Consider the following 12,768-nt stretch of genomic DNA (forward strand, 5'->3'; position numbering starts at 1 on the left):
AACAGTATCCGCGGGCCCAATCAGCAATCGCATGTTCCCAGCCTGGCAAGCAAGAGACTGATATTGCCGATCTGTTTGTTTTGAGACCATTCGTTAAATGTCAGTGGAATTGCATCAATAGACTTCAGCCACTGAGGTAACTCTTTCTCGATGCAAGAGCCCGACCTTTGCCACTCATGCACATAATTATTCGTTTCTTTGTTCGTTCCTGTAATAAACCACTAGTGTGATTGATTGGTGCTGTAAGTGATACCATGTCACAGATAATATTGCTTTTCTTGCGGGTTCCTCCTTGGTGCAAACCTCAGCCCAGGACCCAACAGAATTTCTATCATTATTATCTATCATAATGTCTCCTGATCTTTCTGCTATATTAAAGGTTTAATAGTGCTCCCAGCGCCGCCAGGCTGGAAGCCACATTCTCCACGCTCACTGTCAATATGTCTGCACCACAACCAGTCCCAGACGCTCCCCTCTTCGGGGCAGCCCGCACTGTTGACCGCCAGGGACTCGTCGTTATTATATGGGTATGCTTTACCATTGCTACTCTCTTTGTCTCGCTGCGACTTTTCGTCAGGTGGAACCAGAACAGACGGTTCTTGGCAGACGACTGCTGGATCTTCTTCGCATGGCTGTGTACCTTGACCATGGCGATATTACAGACTGAGCAGATGGAAGCTCTTTGGTACATGACACATCTCCAAGCCGGCCGTATCGCATATGAGCCCGAGGAGATGCTATCACAACGCAACCAGTTGGCAAAATGGCAATTCCCCATCATCAAGATGTTTTGGATCATTCTTTGGTCTGTTAAAGCAAGTTTCTTGGCCATCTTCTGGCGACTCGTGCAGCCTTTCGTCATCATTCGACGCCTATGGTATTTTGTCTGCTTCTTTACCGCTTCTGCACTGGTTGTTTGTGTTGTCTGCAGTGTATTTACATGCAATACACCATCCGACTATTTCTACGGTAAGTACATTTCTCTCCTTGACTCAAGATACCCACATGATCGAACTTGCTGTGACTAACGTTGATTAGGAGCCTGCAATTCGCCGAAAGAACAATGGCGACAGAGTTTCAACGTCATCTTCTCCACCACGGTCGACGTTGCCTCGGACCTCATGATCATGGCCCTCCCGATCGCTGTACTCCCCTCCCTGCAACTCGACAGAAAGAAGAAGATAGGGCTCGGGATTGTCTTCTCCCTTGGCGTTATTATCATCAGTGTCGCCATCGTCCGTATGTCCCAAGTCATCGTAAAACGACAAGTCGATCTTGTCGGGTTAGCAATCTGGGGTGCAGTCGAAACAGCCACATCTCTTGTCGTCGGCTCACTTCCAGCCCTGAAAAGCCTGCTCACTCGGGGTATCAAGAAGTACACCACTTCAAGAAGCGGACGATCAGATCCCACAGACTATAGCAGCCAGCCATCTCATGCTCGGCGAGGCGTTGGTTCGTTAATGGCGCCAAAAGATATAACGGGCTCAGACTGCATTCCATTGGATGATGTTCACAGGAGCGAGCAATTTGATGGAGGTATTTGTGTGCACAAAACCTTTGACCTGGCTACTGAAGTGGATGATAACTCTTCGCGTGGGGAAGATGAGGAGCTGGCTATCATTCCGGGGCCTACAAAACGTTAATAAAGGAGCTTGTACAATAGATATACTAAATACACTTTCATATTTCATTTCAAGATGCTTCTTGATTGATTCGCTGACGTTGTTCTCTATCGTTATGCTGTAACTACTTGAACTCTCTCCACTGCCTAACAACTTCATAGAGACTATCATTATGACCGACATTTCCAGGAAACACGACATAGTTCAACCCTGGCCATTTGGATTCTGGTTCATCACATCGCCACATCGGCACTCCAGGTGCAGCTTGGCCGACAATGAGAGCTCGCTTCATTTTCAATCCCTTAGTCGCCATATCGGACGATGTAATACCTCCCTTAGCAATGATGTACCGTGGTTTCTGCTCCAAATTTTGGAGGAATGAGACTAACGCCTTGGCTATCGTGGAACCAATATCCAAGCTCTCCACTTCATCCTTGCCAACGATTAGTTCTCTGCTCGTCATGACGAGTACATCGTGACCGCTTTTGATCTTCTGCGTAGCGAGTTCGATAGCATTTGATACATCTCGTTTGGCTGACTCATCCGACTTGAGAAGTTCTTTGACGTTTAGAGTAATAGTTGTCAGATTGTTTCCTGACTTGGTGACCAAAGAATCCAACTGTGCAGTCGTCTTGGGAACGTATGAGCCTGCGATAATCAGGCCACCAACTTCTTTGGACAGACCTAGTTGAGAGGCAGATAGAGGTGGTATAGATGAGATTCCCAATCGTGACGAGACAAAAGCAGCACCTGTTCGATAAAGGTATCTCTTTCCTTGTTGCGAAGCCCGTAGAAGCGCTGTGATGACCACATCCATGTCTTCGTCGGCAGCAGCGTTGATAACCAACACAACAGGAGTCTTTTCTCTCTTTGGAAGCGTCATTATCTTTTGAAAAACAGCATCCGGCCCACCTGCTCTAATAGCCTCCAAATCAATGGAGTCGATATTACTATGCGGAATTTGTCCCTTCGACTTTTCCACCACATAATCCCGCAGGTTGGAGCTCTTGTAGCCAAACGTGGCATCTTTGGCAAACGGGGTATCTGCAGCTGGGATGAGATGATCACCTTCATGGACGTAGTGGATATCGTTGATAGTGTATCGTCCACCTTGGAGGAAGAATGGGCATAAGATCCAAGCATCGAACGCGCCATTGACGTGCTCCACGGCCTCGGGCTCGAGAGGAAAGTGACCGCGAAGGATAGAATCTCCACGTAGGACAATTTCATACGGTAGATCGACTTCTTGCGACGCGGCCTTGAGATTCGTACATATCTCGATCATGAGATCTCGAGCTTGAGGAGGGTGAAGAGCGCGTGAGTTTGTCAAGATGAAGAAACCGTTGCCGGTTCCTACTTGCTTAAATGTTGAAACAATTGTCGGTACATCCCAGACTGTGAGAATAGTGACATCGTGGCAGGTCTGAGTTCCTGTTGGATCATCGTCGAGAATAACGAGCACAGGAGCTGGCGATGTTTTGGACCGGATGGTTGATCTTGTTTCAGTGCGGAGTTGTTTGTGTGAAGAGGGGGCGGGAGGTAAGGCCGAGAGGGTCTCGGCCAAATTGATAATGCCGTCTTGTGCCATGATTCGTAGATGCGGTGTTTTGTTCGATATGTAATTCTTTAAAGACAGTTGAACAGCACAAACAGGCAGTTGGTGTTTATAGTTAGAGATGACTGTGGTCTTCGGAATCAGTTTAGGGTAGCCGCTTCTCCACGGGTTCTTAGCCGACACCCGTTAGCCGCCTCTCCGAGTCCATCGGTCTTTGCTCCTATTGGTTAAACAGTGCCACATTTTGCCGATGGTCATGATTGTTGTCAGTTCTTTTAACGTTAGACGGATGTTGGAAATTGAGGCCATCACCAGACTGGCATCATACAGGAGATGTAGCGTTGGTTGCGATGAGAGATCTCGTCATTTTTCACGTTTTGACTCCTGGCTTGGCATTCTAGGACATGGAGGAGAAACTACGAGGACCTAAACGGCCCATTTTTATTCTGACAGATGGCCGAACAGTCCGATAAAGTAATCTTGAGGAGATTTGAGTTAAGGCAACTCGCAATGAGGAGGAGCTCGGACTAATATCGTCTCCGTGCCACCTCCGCATTTCCCCAGCCATTAATCCTTTCTTTATTCGAACTAGTCTGAAGAACGAATGCGCGCCGACTAAATTCCCCGCCTTGTTGGATTGCACAACTTGGTCATGTTTTTCGCGAATCACTCATTGGAGCAAGATAGGAGAAAGTCATCATGTCGAAGCGCAACGGAAGCATAGGGGTCCAAGACTTTGATAGGAATGAGGTAAGAACACTTAAAGTCTCTTGTGCGATCGAAGAAACTAACGTGTGACAGCATCCTAAACGGGTCGCGATAGCTTCAAACGCGGATCAACCTGTTGCTCATATCTCAAGACACATCAGAGCATGCACGACATGTCGCAAGCACAAGGTGATAAATCCTGGCCAATAAACAATTTCATTAGTCCTAACAAACTTTTAGATAAAATGCTACATGGACGATGCTGGTCCTCCATGTCGGAGATGTCGCGAAAAGAAGCTTAGTAATTGCGCGGTCAGCAAGAATCTGCAGACCATCATTGATGAGAAGACAGAGTAGGTCCATCGTTAGATACCCATACAAAAGGCTCACAAACTACAGATTATCAGAAGCTATGCTCTCAGATCTCGATCAGATGTACTCGGCAGTCAAGGAGATGCGAAGTCTCATGGGTCTACCTGAATTACCACCCTTGCAAGTCGCGCCATTAATAAAACGAAAAGAAGGCGCGGGAACACAAACTTCGTCCAACCACACACCCCAGCTTGAGGATAACTACGGCCCTTCGTGTGATAATTCACCCAAGCTCACACCAGAAGACGACAGGTTGCCACACGCGCCCATCCATTCACTTTATACCCTTACGCGGATGCGCGCCCTACGATCACCTGGAAGCGGCAACGATAACTCAGGACAAGTCATTAATGACTTCATATCCCAAGGACTGGTAACGTTGCCTGATGCTGAACGCTTATTCAGTATCTACAAAGACCGACTGGACGGTTATATCTATTCTATCGGATGTCCCTATAAAACTCTGGACCAGCTTCGTCGCAAGTCTACGATACTCTGCGCTGCGACTCTTACCATTGCAGCTCTTCACGATCCAGCAGCTGACAAGGTCTACGGCGTGTGCAATTCCGAATTACGTCGATTGACTGAAAAGTCCATGCTCCAACGACAAGGCGACCGAGATTACTTCCGAGCTCTGGCCATCGCATCGTACTGGCTCAGTGACCTTTCCTGGACCTTGTCAGGCCATGCGATACGCAGGGCAGCAGAATGCAACATCCATAACAGCTATAGCCTTGCCATCAAAGACCAATCTGAAGAAGCAATGGATTCTGCGCGTATTTGGTCGATTCTTTACATCTGTGACCAGCACCTCGCGATTTTATATGACCGGCCAGCAATTATACAGGACGATTGGCTCACACAGGACTGGGAAGGCATATTGAATTGTCCTCTAGCCACAGATCAAGATGAAAGACTCATGAGCCAAGTCGAGCTGATGGGCATCCTGCGGAATATTCGACGCTTATTCGGTCCCGACAAGGGAGAGGAAGTACCGAGACTTTATCTCAGTCAAATAGGCCACTACCATCGACAGCTAGACCAGTGGATCACAAAGTGGACAGCTAGACTACCAGGTATGGAACTCGCTCCTATAACCTGTGCTCAGCTAATATTTCACAGAGGGACATCCCACAATTGGAGCCTTCCCCCGGAAAGGGGCCCTCTTCCACTTTCATCTCGCACAGCTATACCTCTATTCACACGTCTTCCGCGGACAATCCAACATAATACCAGCACACTTCCTCGATACAGCTTCAATGGCAGTCACATCAGCATCAGCAATCATCGACATTCTCCTTACCGACCCCGACCTCTCAACAAGTATCGTCGGAATTCCATCTTACCTCTTGTCAATGACGGCGTTCGCAGCCATGTTCTTAGCTAAAGTATCTCATAAATACGGCAACGATCTGTTTAGACGTGAACAGGCCCTTGAACAGATTACACGCTTAATCCGCCATTTCCGTTCCTTGTCAATGGGCAAATGGCATTTAGCTAACCTCATGATTCGGGGACTTGAGACAGTGACGAGTTTGCTTACTCCATCAGGCATTGAAAAGAGTCAGGTCCAGAATCCAGTCCACTCGATACCGCCAGGCATTGAAAATGGAAATGGCTTGGGAGATATTTATGCCAACGGAAATGACATCTTCTCAGGCATAGACGGCAGCACGATACCGACCTGGGACACTCACTTTGGGTTATCGCCCATATTTGGGTTTGATCCATCTCTCCTTGATGTCGATGGGTATATGCAGTCAATGGCCATCTTTCCGAACGTGGAATGAGAGAAGGAATTCTGATTTGCAGTGGTATCCATATCTATCTGTTTAACTATTTTAAATGCTATGACAATCCCCTTGCTGTGACTATCTTACACACCACCCTGGATGCCCCTAGGTTTGTATGCACTTTCTAGATACTCCAGCTCCTCAGCTGTAAATCTGATCTTCAAAGCCTCGACAGCCTCTACAACTCTCTTTTCAGAGTTCAAGCCCAGGATGGGATAGCATCCCTTCTGTAGCACCCAAGCTGTAGAAACGAGAGCCATGCTGACCCCCTTGTCCGCCGCCACCTTTTCCACACGATTCACAATATCGAGATTGGCATCCGCAAACCACGTATCAGTCTTTTTATCGCTCTGACTACGTATTGACTGGTTGTCATCCTTGCTAGAAAGAGGCTTGGCGAGGAGACCACGGGCGATGGGGCTCCAAGGGATGATACCTACACCAGTCGCTTCGCAGAAGGGGATCATCTCGCGCTCTTCCTCGCGGTAGAGAAGATTGTAGAAGGGTTGCATTGAGATGAACCTTGTCCAGCCCTTGGACTCGGCGATGTATTGCATGCGGGCGAACTCCCAGGTGTACATGGAGGAGGCTCCGATGTAGCGCACCTTGCCTGACTGAATGACTTCGTGAAGAGCGCGCATAATCTCTTCTGGTGGTGTTTCACGGTCTAGTCGGTGAATTTGGAGAACATCTGTAAATGTCAGTAAGCTTACAACAAACAGAGAATAAAAGACTTACCAATGTAATCAGTGCCAAGTCTCTCCAAACACTTGTCAACGGCATGGAAAATATGCTTCCTACTCAATCCCATCTGGTTGACGAGAGGCCCATCGTTGACACTGGGAGGTCTTGTACCATCTTCCATAACAGGGTTATAGATCTTGGATAGGATGACAACCTTTTGTCGAGGAATGTTGAACTTCCTGAGAGCCTTTCCAATGATGACTTCTGATTCTCCATTGGAGTATGTGTCGGCGGTGTCCCAAGTGTTAATGCCATTGTCATAAGCAGCCTTGAGAAGCTTCAGACCATCTTCTTCATCAAGAACCCATGGTGATCCTTGCCATTTACTTGATCCGAAGGACATGCAACCGAGAATGACCTTTGAGATTTTGAGGCCTGTGTTGCCAAGTCTGAGATTGTTAGTGGGAGGTAAGATTGCAGTTGGTGGGTAGCTTACTTGACGTATTCCATCTTGTCCATCTTAATGAATTGTTGTTCCAAGTAGTTAACTGTGTGTACAGGTTTGACTCTAGAATACCTTCACAGATAGATTGTTATTAATATTAAATACCGCTGATATCTTATTGCCTTGTGGATGACTCCGCTCTACGCTGATATCACCGAGCATCTCCTCTTCCCCGCATCGTGTAACAAGTTGATCTCCGTGTCGCCATCCCATCGGCTATCGCTCCAATTGGTTGATTGCTAGTGCAAAGTGGATTTCCGTCCGGGACTAAATCCGCCTAAATCGTGGGGAAATAGTTAGAAAGTGATTGTTTGGAGTTGTTGTTTTAAACACCAAAGACCAATATTACAATCCTGTACCGCACAAGCAGCAGCTTACAACTAACTCAAGTCAAATCCACCATGGCACCAAATCTCCAGACACTTTCTATCCCTTCAGCTACAGTGCAATCGCATGCATCAAACCTTTTGCAACTCCCAGACAAGACTGTATTATGTACCTGGTTCGGTGGTTCTCAAGAAGGTCTTCCAGATATCTGCATCTGGCTATCTCGACTTGAACCAGGATCTTCCTCTTGGAGTATCCCACAAAAGGTTTCTTCCGATGAGAACAGGAGTTGTCAGAACCCTGTCTTGTTCAGAGCACCGCACAACGGAGAACTATGGTTGCTGCACACTTCTCAAGATGCTGGTAACCAAGACGGAGCTTTTATACTTAAGCGTACATCATCAGATGGGGGCAAAACGTGGTCCGAGGCCAGTCGTTTGCTTCAAGATGTGACAGGCATTTTTATTAGACAACCCATTGTTATCAACAACGAAGGTGCTTGGATTCTGCCCGTCTTTTACTGTCGCACAGAGACTGGGCATAGATGGATCGGAAGTGATGATATTTCCGGCGTTCTCTATTCTCAGGATAATGGCGCTACATGGAAAGAGAAGCAAGCCCCTGACAGCGTTGGAGCTGTTCACATGAACATCATCCCTCCAGCCTCTGACCAGTCAACATGGGTCGGTTTCTACCGCAGCCGATGGGCAGACAACGTCTACCGTTCAACATCCAAGAACGGAATAGACTGGGAGGAACCAAAAGCCACTTCTCTTCCCAACCCCAATAGTGGCATCTGTGCTGCACGTCTCTCCTCGGGTCACGTCGCACTTGTGTTCAATAGATCTAGCGCATCGGCCGATACGCTCAAGCGCAAAGGTCTCTATGATGACATCACCCCCGAAGACGATAAACGACCGAATCAAGTTACCAAGTCTGGAAAAGATGCGATTTGGGGAACTCCCAGAAAGACATTGACACTTGGGGTTTCAAAAGATGAGGGGTTGACTTGGAGCGAGCGTGTGCTCGAGGATGGTGATGGGTTCTGCGGAACGAATAGTTCTTCAGGACAGGAGAATAGGGAGCTGAGTTATCCTAGTATTTACATTGAGAAGAAAGGTGAGAGAGATGTCGCTCATGTGGCGTATACGTGGCACCGGCAGCATATCAAATATGTTCAGATTGAGGATGTGGAGGGATGGGTTACATCCAAGTAAGAACTTTGAGTTATACATTTAATAAAATCCACGAATTTAAGCTACTTCAAGAGTCAATACATAATAACAACCATCGTATGTCACGCCTATCTACTCTGCAACTAGAAATGTTCATGTACTTATGAAGTAGTTAGACAGTCTTACTTACCTCCAGATTACTTGACGATCGTCGAAGCAACTGAGAAAAATGCGACGTTTAGCAATTTCATGTTCTTGACTTGGTGGATGTCATTTCCAATTACAAATGTTTCGTAGTTCTGTTGTAACTTGTGGTCATCTTTCTGATGTTTTGATCTATGTTCGGAGTGTTGGCCGGTTTAATTCCACCTCGCTTTGAGCCAATCGGATTTCTGACCGCGTCGCCAAATTACTCGCTAGCATCTCGTTTGGCCCGAAATGATAGCGGCTGGCAGACCATCAATAGCGGTAATAACTCCGCTGTAAATCTAACAACAGGTAGATTGCAGTGCCTGGAACAAAGCCTCTAGGCTATATATCAACTATTGCTGTGACTGAACCATAATGCTAACCAACTCACATCAACATTAATCATACCAATCCATTCACAGAAACTCATACTCCAGTCAATTACATAATGACTCAAACAAAAAACAATATTCTCATCACTGGAGGTGGAGGCTTCATCGGCCAAGAGTTGATTGTCTCCCTTCTAAAAGAGTTACCCAACGCCAACTTCACCCTGACGGATATCATCACTCCATCCGTTCCAAAAGGCGCAGAATCTCAAGTTACTTCCCTCAAAGCAGATTTGACCGACCCTTCATCCGTCAAGTCATTACTATCCAATCGTTTCAGTCATGTCTATATCCTTCATGGCTTGATGTCAGGTGGTGCAGAGGCGAATCTAGATCTCGGTCTAAAGATTAATGTGGACTCTGTCCGGACAATTCTGGATGTTTTGAGGACCGAACATCCTGGTACAAAGGTCATATTCGCTAGTTCCTGCGCTATATACGGCAAGACAGACCTCGTGACAGAGTTTGGAACTCTGCCTCAGCCTAAGAGCTCTTATGGTATCCAGAAGTTGATGGTTGAGCTTCTGATCAACGACTATTCTCGCCGTGGTCACCTCGATGGCCGGATCGTTAGGTTACCTACCGTTATTGTTCGCCCAGGTGCACCTTCAGCCGCTGCATCCAGCTTTGCGTCAGGCATCGTGCGTGAATCACTACAAGGTGTGAAGAACATTCTTCCTGTTAGCCGTGACCTTGAACTCTGGGTTTGTAGCCCGGCAACAGTGATTAAGAACCTGATCAAGGTCAAGGATGTTCCCGCGGAGAAGTTTGGATCTTCAAGAATCGTCAATTTCCCCGGTATCACTGTTACAGTGCAGGAGATTCTCGACGCGTTGAAACAAGTTGGTGGCCAAGAAGCATTGGCTCAGATCGAGGAAAAGAATGATCCCGCAATTGAGGCGATTGTGGCTAGTTGGCCAGCGAGGTTCGATGTTTCCAGGGCATACGGACTTGGACTTGATGCCGATGGGACCGTGTTAGATGCCGTTAAAGCGTTCAAAGCAAAAACGGCATAGCTTAATTAATTTCAAAGTGTCAGTGCCATGATGAATGTGTCAAATCTCCATTTTATGTTTGCATCGCCCGGTTACTCTAGTATGGTACATGATTGCCGTAGTCGTTGCTTGAATATTGTGACTATCAAAAATAAACATTTTGCCTCGTTGAGAAAATATTATTGAAATCCTACAACCTTTCTCTTACTTCGTAGTCAAGTTCGGAGACCCCATCCGATATGCATGGCTCCTCCTAGAGGATCCGTGATACAAATAAACGAATGAATGAATAAGTTTGTTTGGTATACCAATATAATTTGACTACTAGTATGTGACATAAAAGGATGTATGTTAACAGAGACGGGTCTATCGCTAATGGAATCGCCTGTACGATATAACGCTCAAAGTTTTGATGGTAACCGCCCACTCGTCTCCATCAATGCATTACCCACCACCAAGTGATCAACATCCAGTGAATTGATCAAACTAGGCTTGGCTTGACTCAGAGAAGTGATGCCGCATAGGCGCATCGAAGTCTCGAGCTCATCTTTAAGAACTAGTATTGGTTAGCAGGCAGCTCTAATGAAGTAAAAGAATACATACTATGACACAGATGTTCAGCGCCATCTTGTCCGTGAATAAGAGAGTACAAGAACGGGCGTCCGATTCCAACAGCTGTAGCTCCAAGGCAGATAGCCTTGAGAATATCAGAACCTCGCTCGAAACCGCCGTCGATATAGATTTCGAGCTTATCGAACACCTCGGGGCAATTCTTCCTCAGCTCGAGCAAGACCAAGATACTCGCTTGGGCGCTGAATACAAGTTAGCTCTGCCTGGACAAGAATGAGGAGTGACTTACCCGTCAAGTGATCTCCCGCCGTGGTTACTTAGAAGAACACCTTCTACTCCGTACTCAGCGGCCTGAATAACATCTTCTGCTGTCTGGACACCCTTGAGAACAATTGGTAAACCTCCACTCGCTTCACGAATCCATCCCAAATCATCCCACGAAAGGGACTTGTCGATATACTGAGCCATAAGACGGCCGAATCCGCTTCCCTTTTTATCCTTACTGCTTTCACCGCCACTGATGGCTGACTTGACTGTTTGTTCTTGTGCTGCTCTCTCATCGGCTTCTCGTTTACCGGGGACAGGCGCATCGACTGTGACAAAGATGGCCTTGACGCCAAGATCACTGACAGTTTTTAACAACTCGACAGTCTTTGAATGATCTGAGTTAACATAAAGCTGGAAGAAAAATGGTTGTGATGATGGAGCTGCTTTGACGATAGACTTTAAGGAGAAGGAGGCGTTACTCGATATACATTGGATGATACCCTCGTTGGCAGCCGCACGACTGAGTGCCAACTCTCCGTCAGGGTGTGCAAGTCGAGCCATAGCAGCAGGAGAGACGAAGAACGGCGCGTTACTATCGAGACCAAGAATATTTGTCTTGAAGTTGATGTTGGAAACGTTCCTCAAGATTCGCGGCCTGATCATGAGTCTCCGGACCAATTCCTTGTTCTTGCCATAAGTGATAAGATCTGTGGCGGCGGACGAGTAGAAAGCCCATGTTTTAGCAGACAGAGTATCTCTCGCTGCCTCTCCAAAGTCTCTGGCACTGAGAATTGAGTCAAGAGAAGGGAGTGTTTTTGTCTTTTGTGTTGTTGGGAATTCGTTCGACTGTGCTGGTGATGTTGGGGGTGGAACAGGATCGACCTCGACTATCTTGGATTCTGTTGGAGGGTTTGGGGTCGAGGATTCGAGAAATCCGATTAATCTGTCGTTGGGTAGATCTTCGATAATGTCTGGCGCGTGAACGTCGTTGTAGATATCTGTGGCATCGGAGCCAGCAGAGTTCAATAAGACTGTCCATCATGATTAGTTTAGAGAAGTCCGAAGGCGTCCCTCATGAACCTACCATCTGGGCCACCTGGATGTTGATTAATGAAATGTGTAATATCCCATACTTTGGAATGTACGGCAATCCAACAATCGTCAGCAGTATTGTGCTGCTTGATCTCTGCCAGGGATACAATTCTTGTCTCCATTGAAGCCTCCATGATGGTCAATTGGACTATGTATGCTTTTCCGATAACACAATGATCAAACTTGGAGAAAACAAACATACAAGTTATCCTCCAAAGCTAAGCTGAGCTCGAAAATAAGCTAATCTCGGAAGCTGAATTAGGCCCCAGGTTCCCAATGCCGTTGGCCTGTTTTGCCCCCAGATGGACGAGGTCTCGCACTGAAGTCACGGAGAGCTCTCCTATTGGTCAGCTTTTGTCTCTCGGCTTTAACCCCGGATTCCCGGTCGCCTCCGCTCACACTTACGAACTTTGGAGATAGGGCGGGGAACTACTACATACATTCTTTACAATCACAGTTAAAAGCAGCATCTTGATCTAACATCTAGCTAGAGCAAACACTAAATCTCAAATCATCAAGTCATCA

At 46.9% G+C, this 12,768-nt stretch overlaps 7 protein-coding genes across 7 annotated transcripts; 4 read left to right on the plus strand and 3 right to left on the minus strand.

The window, feature by feature from the left end:
- Positions 1-440: 440 nt before the first annotated feature.
- On the plus strand, positions 441-1,643 carry FSST1_004663 (uncharacterized protein; the record flags this gene model as incomplete). Its single annotated transcript, XM_083230861.1, has 2 exons — positions 441-969; positions 1,039-1,643. 2 exons carry the CDS (start codon positions 441-443, stop codon positions 1,641-1,643), a joined length of 1,134 nt encoding a protein of 377 aa, XP_083088093.1.
- A 103-nt stretch (positions 1,644-1,746) lies between these two features.
- FSST1_004664 (uncharacterized protein) lies at positions 1,747-3,210 on the minus strand (the record flags this gene model as incomplete). Its single annotated transcript, XM_083230862.1, has 1 exon — positions 1,747-3,210. One exon carries the CDS (start codon positions 3,208-3,210, stop codon positions 1,747-1,749), a length of 1,464 nt encoding a protein of 487 aa, XP_083088094.1.
- A 666-nt stretch (positions 3,211-3,876) lies between these two features.
- On the plus strand, positions 3,877-6,047 carry FSST1_004665 (Zn(II)2Cys6 transcription factor; the record flags this gene model as incomplete). Its single annotated transcript, XM_083230863.1, has 5 exons — positions 3,877-3,927; positions 3,979-4,074; positions 4,126-4,238; positions 4,285-5,333; positions 5,380-6,047. The coding sequence occupies 5 exons, from the start codon at positions 3,877-3,879 to the stop codon at positions 6,045-6,047; spliced, it is 1,977 nt and encodes a 658-aa protein (XP_083088095.1).
- An 86-nt stretch (positions 6,048-6,133) lies between these two features.
- Positions 6,134-7,253, minus strand: FSST1_004666 (NADP-dependent oxidoreductase domain-containing protein; the record flags this gene model as incomplete). Its single annotated transcript, XM_083230864.1, has 3 exons — positions 6,134-6,741; positions 6,789-7,183; positions 7,231-7,253. 3 exons carry the CDS (start codon positions 7,251-7,253, stop codon positions 6,134-6,136), a joined length of 1,026 nt encoding a protein of 341 aa, XP_083088096.1.
- Positions 7,254-7,640: 387 nt separating this feature from the next.
- On the plus strand, positions 7,641-8,783 carry FSST1_004667 (BNR repeat-like domain-containing protein; the record flags this gene model as incomplete). The annotated part of the gene is made up of 1 exon (XM_083230865.1): positions 7,641-8,783. One exon carries the CDS (start codon positions 7,641-7,643, stop codon positions 8,781-8,783), a length of 1,143 nt encoding a protein of 380 aa, XP_083088097.1.
- A 595-nt stretch (positions 8,784-9,378) lies between these two features.
- On the plus strand, positions 9,379-10,335 carry FSST1_004668 (uncharacterized protein; the record flags this gene model as incomplete). The annotated part of the gene is made up of 1 exon (XM_083230866.1): positions 9,379-10,335. The coding sequence occupies one exon, from the start codon at positions 9,379-9,381 to the stop codon at positions 10,333-10,335; it is 957 nt and encodes a 318-aa protein (XP_083088098.1).
- Positions 10,336-10,715: 380 nt separating this feature from the next.
- FSST1_004669 (FMN-dependent dehydrogenase-domain-containing protein) lies at positions 10,716-12,377 on the minus strand (the record flags this gene model as incomplete). Its single annotated transcript, XM_083230867.1, has 4 exons — positions 10,716-10,870; positions 10,918-11,126; positions 11,174-12,182; positions 12,236-12,377. The coding sequence occupies 4 exons, from the start codon at positions 12,375-12,377 to the stop codon at positions 10,716-10,718; spliced, it is 1,515 nt and encodes a 504-aa protein (XP_083088099.1).
- Positions 12,378-12,768: the final 391 nt, after the last annotated feature.

Source organism: Fusarium sambucinum, chromosome I, assembly GCF_050947815.1.
Source record: "Fusarium sambucinum isolate potato_lamoka chromosome I, whole genome shotgun sequence".
Taxonomy (NCBI): Eukaryota; Fungi; Ascomycota; class Sordariomycetes; order Hypocreales; family Nectriaceae; genus Fusarium; species Fusarium sambucinum.